At 40.7% G+C, this 19,366-nt stretch overlaps 1 protein-coding gene across 1 annotated transcript in view; it reads left to right on the top strand.

The window, feature by feature from the left end:
• ANKRD33B (ankyrin repeat domain 33B) overlaps window positions 1-18,391 on the top strand; it is a 112,979-nt gene extending 94,588 nt beyond the window's left edge. The window contains exons 3-4 of the mRNA XM_036741008.1: window positions 5,013-5,153; window positions 17,544-18,391. Coding sequence (XP_036596903.1) covers window positions 5,013-5,153; window positions 17,544-18,391 — 989 coding nt within the window. The remainder of the gene's footprint in view (window positions 1-5,012; window positions 5,154-17,543) is intronic.
• The last annotated feature ends 975 nt before the right edge of the window (window positions 18,392-19,366 follow it).

Raw genomic sequence — 19,366 nt, 5'->3', positions numbered from 1 at the left:
TATTAGATTATACCTTGACTTTAAAAGTTAGCTTTATTTTTGCTTCTGTCTCTTTCACTCTCCATGCCACCCTCACTTTTCCCCATGTACTTAGTTAAGTACATTACAATCTATAGGTACTTAACAGATCTTTTAAATGAGATAAATTAATAGATTCAGGGTGGTTAACATGACTTTGTGTTGCTAAGGCAGAGAATGCAAGAGCTTGGTCAGGTGGTCCAGTGTTTTCAGGATCTATGAAGTTGAAGGCATGACGCACCTGCCCCCCCCCCCCCTCTACTCCCCCCCCCCCCAAAAAAAAAAGAGAAAGAAAAAACAAGAGCCTCCCTGAGCCAGCCTCTAGGAGGTTCAGGGCATAGCAGAATTGTAAGCCATCTTGTGAAGATCTGACTGTTCCATCCTGTTTCTCTTTGATTCTTAATTCCCCCTCAGGTGCTTTCCTACTCAGTACTCATTGGAGCCAGTTAGGGATTGTGACTTCTCTTTTCTGATTTTTTTCCCTTGACTTCAGTCTTCTGGCTTTGTAATGCTGCTTGGTCTTCATTCCTCTTTAGGATGTACTCTTGTATCTCCAGACTTTCTCTATGTAACATAGAAACCTCTTCTGTGGGGAAGCTCACCCTGCCCCTGGACCTCACTCACTGGAAGTACCTTCCTTCCATGCCTGCGGGCTTTCCCTCTGATTGGATGTCTCCTCCCAGAAACTCTCTTTTAAAATGGATCCTCAGACCAACCATGTCTTCATTTCTCTCTAGGCTAGGACTTTCTACCAGGCCTTCTCCACCATGCCTGGTGGTACCATTATCTCTTTCTTTCCTAGACCTCTTTTCAACTTCCCTTTAAGTGTTCTCCCCAGAATGTAAGCTCCTCCACTTGTATTTATACTTCCACAGCTTAGCACAGTGCCTGGAACATTGTAAGTGCTTAATAAATGCTTGTTGATTTGACATTGCCATGAAAATAGATGCTATATGATAATAGAAGCAGCTAGATGGCAGGGTGGTAGAGCATTGGGCTTGGAGTCAGAAAGAGCTGAGTTCAGATCCCATCTCTGGCACGTACTGGCTATGTGACCCTAAGGAAGGTGTTTAACCTGTTAGGATCAGTAAACGGAGTTGCCACATCTGGGAGGTCTCTCCACCAGGAAATCACAAATCCAGTCCCTTTCCTGTAGCTAAGTTCACACCCTTTCCTAAAAATTGCCAATGCCTGGTAAAGTCCCTGAGGGCTTTTTGTTGCCTAGTAAGCCCAAGCTTAAAGCACTTCAGTAGTACTGATTTATCTGATAATAGTTAATAGAGAAAAAAAAAAAGACCAAATCCTGAAGAACAACTCTCAAATCCATTTAGGACTTTCCCTAAGTTGAGTAACTTTCCCTGAATTGGTAACTTGTGCCTCATATCCTTCCTGCGCTGGAGATAAGTTTCATGAGGGCAGGTTTCTTAACCAAACTTTGGATCCTACCCAGACATAGCACAGTTCTCTGTACACAATAGTTCTTTAATAAGTGGCAGTTGAATTGAAAAACTAAACTGAGTTAAATATAACTTAGTTTATTTTAGAAACTCCAGTAGTAAAAATATCTTAATGGGTGATGGTAGGCTACATTTTGTTATGTCCCAGCCCCTACAGAATGTAAAACCCTTAAAGGTAAAGACTGTTTCCTTTTTGTCTTTGGATCCCCAGCGCCAAGCAGGGCACCACACACACAGGAAGCATTTAATAAGTGTTCATTGAACTGAATATGACTAAGCAGTCTAAATATTACTGTCATTTGAATATTTAATGCAGGGTAGGCTCATTTTTTTTTCCTTTATAGATGATATATTTATAGGTGATATGACTTAACTCTTTTTACCTTAAGTTCTAAGTAATAAAATCATAGATTTAATTTAAAAAAAAGGAATTCTAGGCCATGGGAATTCAGCTTCCTTCCTTCAATGAGCAGTTTCACTCCTTTTCCAAAGCTACATATTGCTTGAAGATATCTGCAGTTAGGCCAGGCTAGTTTAAAGCACAATCTTTCATTGTTCTGTGGGGGTGCTTAATTGATATGATATGAGTTCATCTGACTTAAGATGTTCCATTGAAGCTTCATTGCCACTATGACTCATGGGCTTCTAATACTCTGGAGTCTCATTATATAGCTATCCTTAGGACCTATGCCATGAATATATCTTATACGTGAGATTGCGTATAACAAGGTGCTTTGGGAATTTCAGTAACTGAACCTCCGGATGAGATCGAAAATAGACTTGTCTTATGCTGTCTTCCACTTTATAGTAAATAGTCTTATTTCAAAGTTCCAGTGCTTTAAGAGGGCTATATTTTTGTAGGTTACAGAAAGAAAAAAGGGAAAAAATGGATGATTTGTCATTTTTAAGGAGAAAATTTAAGACTTATACCTTCCCAGATGCATAGGAGAGAGGTGGCTATTGGCCTATCCTTGACTTGACTGAAACAAGATCAACTGAGTAATAAAAGGCACCCATTGATGTGGGCAGAACATGTCATGGACCATTGAGAAGCCAAACCCATAATCAGGATTCGTCAGTTGCATGGCCATTCTCCCGAACGAAGCATAAGATAGAGAGAAAGTCTAATTTGAACACTGCCTACTGTGTATAACAGTCAGTTTGCTTTGTGGATTTTCAGTTTTTTCTCTTCTCTCCTCTTCAAAGTGTTTAGGACATGGTCAGTGCAAAACACCTCCTGCTGAAAATTGCAATGGATACGCTATTTCAGATAGGAAAAAAATGACTCTGAACGAATTGCAATCTGCTTCAGTTACGTTCCTACTCAAATTTAACTGACAGACACACCACAAAGCATTCAGCTGGACTACAGAATGAGATCAAAGAGCATTCTTTTATAGTTTGCCACAATTAAGCTGTTGCAGGCGCCTGACAGCTTGCATTATCATAGCAGCTTTCACACTCTCGCTAAATAAATGCCAAGCAAAGGGGAGTAGGGAAGAGTGAGAGCGACATAAATGAGTCAGAAAGGAAATAGATATTTGTCTTGATCTGCGAATCACATGGCTATAACCTAATATTAATTTGTTTTTGGACTGTTAGCCCTGTGATGATGTGATTATTTTAGGTAACACATCCCTTGCAGAGCTGCACATATTTCATTTGTTACTATCTGCAGGAAGGCTGGTAGATGAGGTGAAGATGGAAATGATAAACAGCCATGATTTCTTTTGACCAATCACAGCTCTACTCTTGTTTTGCTTTTAAGCCAGGAGGCCAGCTCCTAGTTTATCCACATCACTCACCGCAGCTCTGGTGTTAGTCTCAAATGAAGAAAATCACTGATCTGACCTGATTATTAATGACTCTCCATAAATAGGTAAAGCAAGTATGCCCACTTCTCATGCTGCCTGCTGGGGGTCCGTGGCCTTAGGTCCATAGGTGTTGATTACAACCAGGAAGAGGTTATAACCTGCCCCAGGGTAAAATCTGTAACTGACTAAGGCAGGAACAGAGATTCTGATGTACTAGGATAACTTGATGGCAACCTAGAGCTGGAGGGAACTGAGAATATGTGGTCACTCAGAAGACTTTACTGGGGTGAGGGGAGGGGCTAGGCAATTGTTTGGTGCCATTTTGCCAAACCGTTACGGGTAAGGTATTCTATGAGCAAGCCAGCAGAATTTCTGGTCGATTGCTTTTTTCTTCAGTTCGCTACCACTGGACTGTGGCTATATGAAGATGATGCTAAAACAGCAGTAAATAACAAGAGTGATGGTAGTCTTTATATAGCAGTTTATGGTTTGCTAACAACCCTGCAAAGGCAGATGTTATACATGAGGAAACTGAGCCAGATAGCAGTTAAGTGACTTCCCAGGGTCACTCTGCTAGGAAGTATCTGAGGCACCATTTGAACTCATTTCTTCCTGACTCCAGTTCTGGTGCTCTATCCCCTGCACCACCCAGCTGTCTTTAGAATTGACAAGCATAATGAAAACTATTAGGAAATGGGGCTCTAACCAGAAAAGCTAGTAGTAGAGAGAGTAGAAAGAATCGAGAAAATTCTTGAATCCAATGTTTCTTGTTACAATATGGCATGATGTCTTGTGTGTTCCTAGGAACCTACTGCATATAATTAGTCAGATCTTATTGCAGTAGTGACAGCTTTTTCTTTTTTTGAGGGTCAGAATGATTTGTAAACTGTCTCAAGCTTATTTGTACTTTTGTACATATTTGTATCCATGTTTCATGCTGTTGAAGGCATCAGAGGCTAATTCCTAGACCATGTCAAATGTCTGCAGTTAGGAGATTCACTACTGTGGTAATTTCAAGAGGCACCTGGAGCTCCATTGCTTGTTCCCCTTAGTTCTTAATGATAGGTTTCAAGTTATCCATTTGCTAGAGATCAATAGGACAGCCCCATGTTATTAGAATGTGACTGGGGGTCATAAACTGAGAAGGAATCATAGGTGGTAAAAATAAATGGGAAAATCTGGTAGTATTCTGCTTTCTTTGCTTTTTCTCTTATTTTCTTACTCTTCTCTCTTGACCTAGACAATGTTTACCTGGAAAATAATTACTGGTAACTCAAAGAAATATGAAAGAAAAGAAACCTTAAATTGCAAAATTTGTATTGCAAGTGTCAAAGAAAGAAATCCTTGAAGTGATTTCAGTGGATGGCAAGGAGATAACTTAGCTTTATACTTAATGAAGTGACTGTCTCTGCTTCCTTTCCCTCCTCCCCACTCCCAACATTTATTCTTGTGCTTGTGCTTGTTTGATATATTGGATAAGATAGCTGCCTTTGGTCAGGAAGACCTGAGTTCGAGGCAGCCTCCCTCTAACATGTACTATAGCTTTGTGATCCTGGGTCAATCACTTAATTTCTAAGTTCCCCAGCCAACTTTCTTGACTGAGTTACAGAGATGTTGCCAGGTGAAAGGTGGGAGGATTTCTATAGCAGTGATTCAAATAACCGGTCTAGATGAAAGTCTTTATATATAAGTCCATATGTGTCTGTACAACTTTCTTTTTCAGGGCACATAATCATCACCAACTATTTGCTGAACTATTTTCCTGGTCTTGACCTTGAAAGAAGGAATGTATTTGGGTACACAGCCCTGATGAAAGCTGCCATGCAAGGTCGAGTTGAATGCATCCGAGCTTTAATGTTGGCAGGTATGTGGTAATCTCTACTTCAGTAGGTTATCATCTTTTGCAGTCTCCACAAGGTTGGGGACAGTTAAAATTGTGTTTTTTATTCACAGATATTGAGGTGTCAACGTAGAATTAGTGTGTTGAAAAAGCCCTGTGTTTCCAAATATCAGTAGTCTTAGAGAACATTTTATTTTGTGAGGTTTATTGCCACCCAAATCCAGATAAAACAAACAAAAGAAAAAGCTATTAAAAATTGCAGGAGGTGTTCCAAAGTTTAGTCCCATTCCATATTTCCTGTCTGCCATGGACCTTGGCTGCCTTCTTTCATAACTGTACTATCCATATCCTCCTTCCTCAGGAGTTTGTGCCCTGATCTTGTTAACCACCAAGCTACTTGTATCAAAGGTGAGAGTCTGGAGCAAATCAGTGACTTGTAGGTTGGAATTAAATGACGATAGAATACTTCTAGGATTCAAGATTTCTGAGGCCTGCATCAAGTCAAGTCTACAAGCATTTAGTAGTCACTCACTGTGTTCCAGGAGCTGGGAATATAAATACAAAAAAAGAAAAACAATCCCTGCCCTCAAGGGCATTACAATATAATGGGAGAAGACTACATATAAAAGGAAGCTGAAAAGGGGGATGGAATTGAAGTAACCAGGTTAGGGGCAGGGTGGTAGAGGAAGTCCTGTGGAGTTAGCAGTGTAGCCTGGAGAGGAATGAAGACAGATTACCTGGGCCACCTCCTTAATGTGAAGTTCCAGGAGGAAATAGAGGGAGAAGCCACAGGGATAGAGGATACTTCGATTCTAAGAAATAATGCAGAAGTGAAGTGAGCTTCCAAATGAGGCTGTTCCCTCTGCTAGTGTTGATCAAGCCTTCTCTCTGTGTTAGAGTAGTTTTTATGAGTTGCTGTGGCTTTAGAATTTTCATTCCCAATTAAAATTTTGGTTAGACAATTATATCAAGGCTGGGTTTTTAAAAAAAGAATTGTTATTCATTTTAAATTTACTTATAATAATTTGATTTTGATATTCTGAACTTGACAAATGCCAACGAATGTTAGTATTTTTATTTACAAAGAACAGAAAAAAGAACACTGTATATGAAACAATCTCTAATTTATTCAACTTGGTTTTTTTTAAGTATATAATAAATTTATTACCTTGGTTTCAAGGTTAACCTGCTTATCTGTGTCTCCATCAGAACTTTCTTCTGTTTATTTCTGCGCATTAAAAAAAATGCTACAGTGACCCTCTTTTTTTCCCTCTTAGTAGCATTATTATTACTCTTGCGCATCCCCTATACAACCTTTCTCTCACGCCAGATAATCATTGTCTAGTGCGCGCACACCCCAAACCCCCAAGTCACACATTGTCCATATCCAGAAGTGTACATCTTATTCCCCTTCTTAAGTTTATCACCTCTGTCTGTCAGGGGGTAGCACGTTTAATCATTTCCTTTACTGAAGTCCTACTCCAGTGTTTAAATCCATCATGGGACGACCCTGGGTTCTCAAGTTATATTAGTGGAGCACAAGGTTAAGATGGGAAGGCTTTGACCTTCCTTGGTTTCAGTTCTTTCATCTGCAAAATGAAGGTGTTGGATTAGATGACCTCTGAGGAGATCCCTTCTGATTCTAAATCTGGGAGTACTTGCCTGATGTTTGGCTGTATCTGTTGTCTGAAGACCAGCCTGGCTAAGTTTGGAGAGACTCATTACCAAAGTGTTGAGCTCCTGGTAATCAATTGTTAAGGTTCTCTGAAGATTGTCTTTGCAAGTCATGTCATCATCTCCCAGACGCCATGGTCCTCTTGAAGAACAAAGGACAAGCCAGAAAACAAACACACACACACACACACACACACACACACACACACACACACGGAAGGTTGTCATATGTATCTGATGAAATGATGGGTCTTCAAAATAATAATAATGGCTCTTCAAGGGTTGCAAAATGTTTTACATATATTTTCTCATTTGATCCTCACAACAACCATAGAAGGTAGATGCTCTCTCCATTTTATAGATGAGAAAACTTGAGGCAAAAGGAGGTTAAGTGACTTGCTCTCAAGATCACAGCTATTAAGTATCTGAGGTAGAATTTGAACACAGGTCCTCCAGACTCTAGGTCCAGGTGGAACTGAATCTGAATTTGTAACTTTTTTTTTTTGACCAATTTCTGGTAAAGCTTTTTAACATATTGCTGATGGAAAGAGGACTCATGCTTTAGCTCCAGATACATTATCTGCCACACTACATCAGGTATCTTGGCATCTTGGTTTACCTATCATGACATAGGAGGTTTTTAAAAATGAATTCATTGAAAGTATACAGTAGATGAGTTTTAAGTTTTGTCTTTGATACAAAGTGTCTGAATAATGTAAGTTTGGCATTTAGATTTCAGATTCTTTCTCTTTCTCCATCTTCTGGGGAGAAATAATTAGTCTGGAATATTGTGCTGTGTTTCATTGCTGGCTTTATCAGTGGTTTTCAGATCATCTTGACAAAATATTAACAATTGTTTTTCTAATTGGTGGCAATAGAGTTGATCTTATCAGTAAAAGTAGTAAAGCATCTCTCCCTGACTTTTCTGTATACCTATTATAGGATATGGTATAGGTATAGACTATCTACTTCAGTCTCAGGGTTTCTTTCCACCTTATCTTCGATGTTAAATAAGAATAAGGATTTTGCTAGAATAGGGAATCCCTACATCAGGAACAATAAGGTAAATATCTCAAATGAGATAATATTTGTAAAAGAAAAAAAAGTGCTCAGCAGAGTCCCTGGCACATAGATTTCTTATATCTGTATTTTATTTATAATGCCTATTCCTTTTCCTCCTCTTACTAGTGCAGATCAGCACCTAGAGTTACTGAGAGGTTAAGTATCTTGCCTAAGATCACACAGCTAATGTGTGTCAGAGGTATGAGTAGTGCCCAAATCTTCATGGCTTCAAGGCTGATTCTGTACATTATGCCAGACTTCAGTCTTAAGAAAAGGAAATGGATGATAGTGTCCAGTCCTGGGGGTTTTTTGGTTGTTAATCACTGTTTATTACTTATGGCTTAAAACTTTAATGTTTGCGCTTTTGAGATAAGGTACCTTCTATAACTTTGAACAAGAAAATATGATCATTGTGAGACTCTTAATTAGAGAATTGAAAGACACAGGAGTAACTCCATATTGAAAGTTAAGGCGGAAATATATTTTGCCCTCCAACTCATCCATTGCTGCATTCCTTTATGAGCTGAATTATTCTAGCCCCAATTTCATTGTATTCAACAGGAATGGTGTCCATCCCCCCCCTTTTTTTTTTAAACAAATGATGTATTATTTATCAGATTGCCCTCCCTCCCAAACTGCTAACATCTTCATAGAGTATATATACAGAGTATATAGAGTCACATGTCAATAACTGCTTTTATCTACTCTGATCAAGCAGAACAAAGAGATAATAGACATTTCAGAAACCCTGGAATTTAATAATAAAAAATTATAGTTCAATAAAGGATTTTCTCTCTCCAAGGTTCTGAAATTCCGATTTATTGGGACTCTGTTACCGTGGCTACTAAGGACAAACACATCAGCAATGCCAGCTGTGTTGATTATAAGGGATGTGAAACCTTATTAATTTGATAGAATATTAATATTCCCAAAGTGACGGGTTGGTTTAAATAAGTTGCACTGAGAAGCTGTATTCAGAGCATGATTTTATCTACATAAAAACATAACTCAGTGGTGATACTTGTTTTTCCTTTTTAAGAAGAAGCTGCAAGGCTTAGTTTCAGACCTGAATGGCATACACTGAGTTAGGTGGAACTGTTGTGACATTTGGGGAAAACAAAGGAAAACATCTTTGAATATTCATGTCCCTCCTACTTCATAAAGTTGATATAGATGTGGGTGAGTGAAGAATTGTAATGATGAACAGGGCCTACTCACTCATACACTATTCTGCCATCAGGTAACTCCTAACTACTTGCTTTCATGAAGCCAAATTAGACTGTCAGATGAAAATCTAGGTTTCTTTCTGCTTCATACCCATATTTTTTTTTGTTTATATACACAGTGCAGCTTGCATATTGGATTTACTTAACAAGAGCACATAACAAGCAGAGAATAGTGGTGGAAATAGCATGTACTGAGTCAGGTTTCAGTGAATAGAAGTGTAGATGTTTTCTCCAAAGATAAGAAGGATCACCTCTTAATCAGGAAAACTCTGGGCCTAGTTTTTATTGAAAGCCACAAGGGGACCTGGAGACTATGTTAAGAAGCAGTGAACAGGGATGCCATTTCACCATTCCTTCAGTCTCAAGCAGTTGATTACAAGACATGCCCTTCCACATGTTACCACTAACGTGGTTGAAGGACAGTAGCTTAGATGCCATCAGTTCTGCTAACAGAATTCTTGGTGGTTAAAAAAGAAATGTAGTCATACTTTCAAAGAGCTCATAGAATATTAGAGTCACAATGGGCCTTTACAATTATCAGGCTCTCTTCTGTTATTTTCCAAAATGAGGAAACTGAGTCTCCCAAGGTAGAAGTGGCTTGTCACACAGCTGGTTAGTGGAGCACCTGGAGAGAATTCTTTTTTTTTTTTTTTTTTTTTTTTTATGGCATGGTATATCAACATATTTTTTTTTTTAATGCAATTTATTTATTTAACATATTTGGTTTTCAGCATTGATTTTCACAACAGTTTGAATTACAAATTTTCTCCCCATTTCTGCCCTCCCCCCCCACTCCAAGATGGCGTATATTCTGGTTGCCCTGTTCCCCAGTCAGCCCTCCCCTCTATCACCCCCCTCCCCTCTCATCCCCTTTTCCCTTCCTTTCTTGTAGGGCAAGATAAATTTCTACGCCCCATTGCCTGTGTATCTTATTTTTTAGTTGCATACAAAAACTTTTTTTGTTTTTGAACATCTGATTTTAAAACTTTGAGTTCCAAATTCCCTTCCCTCTTCCCTTCCCACCCACCCTCCCTAAGAAGTTGAGCAATTCAACCTAGGCCACACATGTATTATTATGTATAACCCTTCCTCAATATTCATGTTGTGAAAGGCTAACTACATTTTGCTCCTTCCCAACCCATCCCGCTTTATTGAATTTTCTCCCTTGACCCTGTCCCCTTTCCAAAGTGTTTGTTTTGATTACCTCCACCCCCATCTGCCCTCCACTCCATCATCCCCCTGCCTTTTATTTTTTTTTTATCTTCCTCCCTCTTCTTTCCTGTGGGGTAAGATACCCAACTGAGTATGTATGGTATTCCCCCTCAGGCCAAATCTGATGAGAGCAAGGTTCACTCATTCCCCCCTCACCTGCCCACTCCCCTCCTCTCCTAGAACTGCTTCCTCTTGCCACCTTTATGGGAGATAATCCACCCCATTCTATCTCTCCCTATCTCCCTCTCTCAGTAAGTTACTCTCTCATCCCTTAATTTCATTTTATTTCTTTTAGCTATCTTCCCTTCATCCTCAACTCACCCTGTGTCTGCTCTCTTTCTTTTACATATATATATATATACACATACATACACATACATACATATACACATAGATACATGCATACATACACATTCACTTATATATATACATAAACATATATATATGCATATATATATGCATATTCCCTTCAACTACCCTAATACTGAGGTCTCATGAATCATACTCATCATCTTTCCATGTAGGAATGTAAACAAAACAGTTCAACTTTAGTAAGTCCCTTGCAATTTCCGTTTCTTGATTACCTTTTCATGCTTCTCTTGATTCTTGTGTTGGAAAGTCAAATTTTCTATTCAGTTCTGGTCTTTTCACTGAGAAAGCTTGAAAGTCCTCCATTTTATTGAAACTCCATATTTTGCCTTGGAACATGATACTCAGTTTTGCTGGGTAGGTGATTCTAGGTTTTAATCCTAGCTCCATTGACCTCTGGAATATCGCATTCCACGCCCTTCGATCTCTTAATGTAGAAGCTGCCAGGTCTTGGGTTATTCTGATTGGGTTTCCACAATATTCAAATTGTTTCTTTCTGGCTGCTTGCGGTATTTTCTCCTTGATCTGGGAGCTCTGGAATTTGGCAACAATAATCCTAGGAGATTTCTTTTTGGGATCTATTTGCGGAGGCGATCGATGGATTCTTTCAATTTCTATTTTGCCCTGTGGCTCTAGAATATCAGGGCAGTTCTCCTTGATAATTTCCTGAAAGATGGTATCTAGGCTCTTTTTTTGATCATGGCTTTCAGGTAGTCCAATAATTTTTAAATTATCTCTCCTGGATCTATTTTCCAGGTCAGTGGTTTTTCCAAGGAGATATTTCACATTGTCTTCCATTTTTTCATTCCTCTGGTTCTGTTTTATAATATCCTGATTTCTCATAAAGTCACTAGCTTCCACTTGCTCCAATCTAATTTTTAAAGTAGTATTTTCTTCAGTGGTCTTTTGGACCTCCTTTTCCATTTGGCTAATTCTGCCTTTCAAGGAATTCTTCTCCTCATTGGCTTTTTGGAGCTCTTTTGCCATTTGAGTTAGTCTATTTTGTAAGGTGTTGTTTTCTTCAGTGTATTTTTCAGTATTTTTTTGGGTCTCCTTTAGCAAGTCATTGACTTGTTTTTCATGGTTTTCTCGCATCCTTCTTATTTCTCTTCCCAATTTTTCCTCTACTTCTCTAACTTGCTTTTCCAAATCCTTTTTGAGTTCTTCTATGGTCTGGGGCCAGTTCATGTTTTTCTTGGAGGCTTTGGTTGTAGGCTCTATGACTTTGCTGTCTTCTTTAGGCTGTATGTTTTGGTCTTCTTTGTCACCAAAGAAAGAATCCAAAGTCTGAGACTGAATCTGGGCGCGTTTTCGCGTCCTGGACATATTCCCAACCAACTAACTTGACTCTTGAGTTTTTCAGTGGGGTATGACTGCTTGTAGATTACAGAGTTCTATGTTCTACGTTTGGGGGGGAGGTGCCAGCTCTGTCAGAGCCGCACTCCTCCTTCCCCAAGGACCCCCAGTCCAGACTGGGCTCAGATCTCGGCAGGCTGTGCACCCCTGCTGTGATCCGCCACTTAATTCCCCCCACCAGGTGGGCCTGGAGCCGGAAGTAACAACAGCTGTAGCTGCCCCACCTCCGCTGCCCCCGGGGCTGGAAGCCGAACCGCGAACTCCTTCCACTCCCGCAGCTTTTCCCACTAACCTTCTCCGCAGTCTTTGGTGTTTGTGGGTCGAGGGGTCTGGTAACTGCTCACGTATTCAGGGCGCTAGGGCCCCCTCCGCCCGGCTTCCGGTCTGGATCGTCCACGCCGCTCAGGCTGGGCTCTGCTCCACTCCGTTCCAGCTCCCAGCTCCCAGCTCCCAGCTCCCAGCTCCGTGTGGAATAGAGCTCACCCAGAGACCATCCGGGCTGTCCTGGGCTGGAGCCCTGCTTCCCTCTGCTGTTCTGTGGGTTCTGCCGTTCTAGAATTGGTTCAGAGCCATTTTTATAGGTTTTTGGAGGGACTCGGGTACGGAGCTCACTCTAGTCCGTGCTTACCAGCCGCCATCTTGGCTCCGCCCCACCTGGAGAGAATTCTAAAGCTCAATCAGTGCATTTATTAAGCACCTGCTTTCTGTCAGCCACTTTGCAGCCCTTGTCCCTGATGAGCTTATCATGTAGTTGTTGTTGCTTAGTTATTCAGTCATGTCTGACTCTGGGTGACCATAGCATGCCAGGCCCTTCTATCCTCCACTGTCTCTCGAAGTCTGTCCAAGTTCATGTTCGTTGCCTTCATGACACTGTCCATCTCATCCTCTGCTGTCTCCTTTTCCTTTTGCCTTCAATCTTTCCCAACATCAGAGTCTTTTCCAAAGAGTCTCATCTTCTCAATATGTGGTCACAGTATTTAAGCTTCAGCTTTAGCATTTGACCTTCCAGTGAGTAGCCTGAATCAATTTCTTTAAGTATTGACTGATTTGATCTCTTTGCTGTCCAGGGCAATCCCAAAAGTCTTCACCAGTACCATAATTCAAAAGCCTCAATTCTATAGCTCCCTGTTTTCCTTATAATCCAATTCTCAAAGTCATACGTTGCTACTGGAAAAACCATAGCTTTGACTGTACAGACAAGGTGATGTCTCTGCTTCTTAGTATGCTGTCCAGATTTGCCATAGCTTTCCCTCCAAGGAGCCAAGTGCCTTTCGATTTCATAGCTGTAGTCACTGTCTGCTGTGATCTTTGAGTCCAAGAATATAAAATCTAACACTACTAATATTTCTTCTCCCTTTATTTGCCAGGAAGTAATGGGACCAGTAGCCAAGATCTTAGTTTTTGTTTGTTTGTTTTTTTTTAAGCTTCAAGCCAGCTTTTACAGTCTCCTCTTTCGAAGCTAATGGAGATATAAGGAGATAAGGAGATATAAGGAGATAGTGTATGTGCTCTCTCAGGAAAAATGTCAGTCCATTTGGGATCAAAGGGCTTAGAGTACATGCATATTCTTGAACACAAATAGAGTGTCAGCCAAAGTTTCTCTTTGTGATTGACTTTAATAGGAGGCAGTATTGGCTTGGTCCCCATTTTTCATGACACTACAAAGTCTATCTAGTATAGATTCTCGGGTGGGAGGGACAGTAGATGAATTATGACTTATGAAGGAAGATAAACCACTGAGCAAACTTTCTCCTCCATTTTCCCTCCACCCCAGTGTTTTTATGCAGGTGAAATCAGATTAAAATGGACATCTAGAGCAGCTTTGAAAGGGGGAAAAATAAAACATGTAGTCAGAGGATTACATATACATTTCTACCCCCTTTCCTTTACTGATGGTGGAAAGTTGGAGGGTATTTTGTGTGGCTGGTTGTGTACAAATCCAGTAGATTCAGAGTCATAAGACCTGGTATAAGTGATGGTTCATCATTTACTTACTGTGTGTTTTGGTATAAATAATTTTATCTCTGGGCCTTAGTTTCCTCACCTGAAAAATGTAGCTGTGCTAGAAAAGCTCTAAGTTCTCTTCTCAGTCACAGAATCATAAAATGTTGGCACCTCTCTGAGCCTGTTTCAACAATCCAGCTAGCAGCTGTTGTGGAGGTGAAAGACCAACACAAGCCCAGCAACAGGTACGCTACCAGCACGCTGCAATAGCCCAGGTTCTTTTGATCTGCTTTACTAAGGAAAGCAATGTTAAGGGGTTAACAAGCTTACTTTAATTCAGCATACAAATACCGTTCACTTAATTCAGGGGAAAAAGCCAGCACCCTGAACTTTGGAGCAAATACAAATTACAAACAGTGACAGACAGACCAAATACAATTCATAGTTACTAACATCTAGGTTCAGCCAGGGAGCTCATAACAAGGGCTGGCCCCAGAGTAATGCATGCCACCATGGCTCTGGGTAAGAGCTCCGGAAAAGAGAAGGTCATGCGACACACTCACGTGACCTAAAATCGTCACAAAGAGGTGACTTAAACCCACGTGGTCTAAAAGCCTCTGATGTCCCAAACATGCCACTCACACCCATGTAAACTAGGCCCTCCCCTGAGGCAAGGAGGTCAGGTCACCAAGGACTCCCAATCTAATCAAGGAAACAAAGGCCAAACTCTTCAAGGGCACTTGGTTGAACTGAGTGCTAAGAGCCCATTTTGATTGCCAACACAGAGCCTTACCTTTTTTTTTTTTTTTTAAAGAATAGTAATTGGAGTAAGAAAACCTGATTCACCTGCTTACAAGATGTGTAACCTTTGACAAGTCAGTTAAGTTCTTTGAGCCCCAGTTTCTTCATCTGCAAAATGTGGTGCTTCCTCTGCCAACCTCAGAGTTGTTGTAAGGGTGAAATGAGATAAAGCTTTTTGTCACTGTAATTGCATTATATCAATGTGAGCTGAGTTTTTTATTTTAGCACCACTTGTCCCAATCCCTCCTCCCAGTTCCACAAAATCACTCTGCTAATAGTCTAGCTAGGCTTCTTAAATGGTTATCAAGAGAAACACCTTCTAAATCTTTTCCATAGGAAGCTAGCTTAGGGGCACAACAGGCCCTTCTTCTTTTCTTGCCACCAACCATGAGTTCTCTGTAGGCATACATATTTAGTGGGGGTGAGTTAGATGGCTCTTATCTCTACAGTTAACAGATGTGCACTAGGACAGTGGCATCTTTTATGTTGCCCAGCTTTTCTTTTCAGGGTGGTCAGGGAGCTGGGTTCTGGCTGCCACAGTGGATAGAGGAAGAGGTAAAGATAACAATAGTCACATTGTAAAATGATTAATATGACAATTCTTTGACGTCTTCATTGAATGGCATGACGTTAAGTATAAAATAATTAACATCAGTCCGTTATAGTCCGTTATTTAATTGCCATACTATAGTATTAATATTCGGTTTGATAATGGGTCTTTTGAATTAGAGTTCACCCTGATGTATGATATAGTTCAGAGAAATATTTCATAATGGAAATGCCTTCTGATCTTTTGAATCTTTTGTACATCCCAAGATCATACACAGAGGGCAAAAAGGAGGGCAGATTTTTCTCCACAGGGAGGAGATTCTTAAAATTTTGACAGCTGTTCCTTTTGTGTTCCATTAGCATTTAAAAAATGTCCCTTTCAAACAATGAATTGTTCATTAAGATTTTAATTTTGCAGTTTGTTCCCTTTTAAGTGACATGCAATTAATTTAGTTTTAATGTGCCATTTATTTTTTGTGATGACATTTTTAGTGCCCTGTTTCCTTTTTAGTCAATTTATAAATTGTACTTCAGCTAATGTTACTTCCTAATTTTCAGTTCTAAATAATTGCAACTACTTTCCACATAGCTCTTTAATTTGTCTGAAAATGAAGATGTACTGAAGTAGTGCAGATTAGATAGGCCAGCTTTGGCCAAGAAAAGAACCGAGCAGCAGCCAGGGAGGCCAAAAATGGTCATTACCTGATTATGCAGATTGCTACCCTAAATCATCTCATTGCTTTTTTGTTATTGAAAGAAGTCTCAAATAATTTTTATAGCCATTTGTGCAGTTGGCTTCATTTTGGGATTGGCAATACAGCACATCTTTGTTCATTTGGATCGCTGAAAGGTAGGGAGTGGGGTATAATGGACTGACAGTTTCCAAGTGTTGCTGTGTGATCCTGGAAAGGTCACCCAACCTCCCAGTGCTCTAGACCAGTGGTGACTAACTCTATAGAAGTGGATCCCTGCAGGGGCATATTGACTTAGAAAAACACAAATTAGCATTATTTTTAATTTTTATTTATTTTGTTAATTTCCAAATTAGATTTTAATCTGCTTAATCTTGCACTAAGAGGGCCAAGATGGCAGCAGGGTATTGGATACCTCTGCTTTAGACAACTGTCAGTTATGTAACATTGCCGAGAAGAGGCTGACAGTATTAAATAGAGGTGGCACAGTGAGTAGAATGCTGATACTGGAGCCAGGAAGATCTCGATTTAAATTTGACCTCAGGCACATGCTAGCTGCGTGACCCTAGGCAAGTCACTGAACCTTTCAGTGCTGTAAACTAGAGATTAAGTTACCTAATTAACAATAAGTTGCAGTTCAAATAAGAATTGTTCATTAAGATTCATTAGTGATGAATTATTCATCAAGATTCCAATTTTGCAGTTTGCTTAGTGGGTACAGTGGTTAGAGCACTGGACCTAGAGCTAGAAGGACCCAAGTCCTTCTGTCTGGCTTCAGATATTTACTAGCTGTGTGACCCTGGGCAAATCACTTAACCTTTCTTTGTCTCAGTTTCCTCATCTATTAAACGGGAATAATACAAGCACTACTTCCCAGAATTGTCATGAGGATAAATAGAAATATTTGTAAAACACTTTGCGAACCAAAGCGCTCCCCAAATGCTAGCCATTATCATTATCTGTCATTATACCTAGCACGTTTGTAGTGCTTTGCCTAGGTTAACATTCAGACAATCTCCATTGGCTTCCTTATCGTTGATTCCTAATTAATAAAATTGTAGGGCAAGGGAAATCTTAACCTACTTAAGTACAGACTGTTTCCAAGTACTTTAGAAGCAGCATTTAACATACTACTCTTCCTATCCATTTCTTGAAGCAAGTTCTGAGGGACCTTTGCTGGCATAAGATGCCCTATGTAGTAGAAAGTAACAAAGTCTTTGTGTACACACACACACACACACACACACACACACCCCAAACTCCAGATCGGTGAAGATGGAATCCAGAAAGATAAAGCACCAAATAGACTGTAAGAATGAAAGTTTGATTTCTATTTATAGTTGGTGGTGATTATGATAATAATACAGAATGCCCACATTTGGGAGGTAATTACTCTCCCCCAAGATGAGATACCTGCAATATGCAGTGAGTTGTTAAGCATTTTAAATGGAGTTCCATTTCAGTTATCTCTGTTCTGTTTTTTTGGGTAGGGAGTAGGGAGAGTTCTTATTTTTGTTTTCATTTTTCAGGAGCCGATGTCCATGCAACGGATCCCAACAGAGGGATGACTCCACGGGAATGGGCATCTTACACAGGAAGGTCTGAGGCTGTCTGGGTTATCCAGAGACTGTTGGATAGGCCCTGTCCTGAGCAGTTCAGTGAACAGTACAAGCCTGACTGGCCAGTGGTGAAGGACATTCTTGTCAAACCAGCAGAGCCCAAGAGCTGTTTACAGAGGCTTACTGAGTGCTTTCGGTCAATCTTGTCTTCTCGCTATGTCCAAGGACCTGAAGATGGGGGAGTCCTTGACCATATGGTTAGAATGACCACGAGTCTCCACAGCCCTGCTGTGGCAATTGCCTGCAAGACTGTGTGCCCCGAGAGCCCCCCCTGTGTGGGGAAGAGGCGCCTTGCAGTGCAGGAGATCCTCTGCCACCAGAACACTGGGGAAGCCCATGATCATGAAAAGGGCAAGGTGGAGAGCTTTGAGGTCTTTCCGAACTCCCAGGTTGAGGTGGTTCCCCAAAAGACAGACAGGAGAGCAAGTCTTCAAACTTCCACCTCTCCAGCTGCTCAGGGGAGCTCCGCAGTCTCTCGGAAGGCCAGCCTCTTACCCTTGCATTTGTTGAGGAGGAGTAGCGTGAGGCCAGGCTTTGTGATTCCAAAGGTCCGCATCAACAAGGCCCCCACTCCCACTTTTCAACCAGAACGAGTGAAGAAGAAGAGTAATGTTAAGGATAATACCTATTTGCAGATTCCTAAGTGGAGATACAAGGAAGCAAAGGAGGAAAGGAGAAAAGCAGAACAGGCAGAGAAGAAGAAAACAGCTGAAACGCCAAAGGAAAGACGAGTATCTCCCTGGAGGAATAGGACTTGAACCTATGGTGGAGTTCTAGCATCTGGGATCAGCTTCCCACACTGCAGGGTCACTGAGCGTTCCGCTCAGGCAGTGGCCATGCGACATGGGATTGTTCCTTTGGGTCATGCTGAGAAGGCATGTAGGGAGAAAGTGGGGGGCATGCTGAACGAGCACAAGGGTTTGGGGAGATTCAGCTCATGTCAGCTGCTTGAGCCTGTTGAGTGAAAAGGTGATATTTTCCTTTGCTGCTATGTCTAACTCAGGGCTCCAAGGTTCCTGTCTTGCCTATCCTCTCCTTTGGTTTGAGTTAAAATGTAGAAATTGTCGTGGTAACTTGGTAATGCTGCTGTGGAATTTGGTAGCTGGGCAGTGATCCAGGGAGGCATCTGCCAGGTATGAAGAAGGTGGTTACTCTAGCTAGTAGAAAACAAACCATATATATAAATTCTTCCGCCAAGCCCAAGGGAAGGTGGGTGGGATTGCTCGTGCTGGCCCCTCTTTAACCCCACCCCAAACACTCTTAATTTTTCCCTTATTGTGATCCTTCATGTTCTTTTGACCTAAATTTCACCACTTAGAAATATGGGTAAGGGGAAGCAGGAAGGGAGTATAAAAAAACTCCATCATCATAGCTTGTGCCCTGTAGAAAAACCCTGGCACCACTTGTATCTCAGAACCAATAAGGAAGGGTAATGAATCCATGATCATAGGTATTGTGGAATATTTGTAACGCACACACTACTGGCAACACTTCAGTACTGTAGAATGGCATAGAGATACCATGCATTTCCAAAATACTGTCCTGTCTCCATTCCTCCCATACTCAAGGACAGTGCAGTTAAGTGCCTAACACAGTACTCTGCACACACTAGACACAGTAAATGTTTATGAAATTGAAATTTAATTGAATCACATCTGCCTTGTACTAATGATGTCTGTGTCAAATGGAGCAAATTTGATGTCCCAAGTTCTTGCTGGTACCTACTGAGGTTA

Source organism: Trichosurus vulpecula, chromosome 1, assembly GCF_011100635.1.
Source record: "Trichosurus vulpecula isolate mTriVul1 chromosome 1, mTriVul1.pri, whole genome shotgun sequence".
In the NCBI taxonomy this organism is placed as follows: Eukaryota; Metazoa; Chordata; class Mammalia; order Diprotodontia; family Phalangeridae; genus Trichosurus; species Trichosurus vulpecula.
The sequence above is the reverse complement of the archived record's forward strand: the minus strand, read 5'-3'. Positions and strand labels throughout refer to the sequence as shown.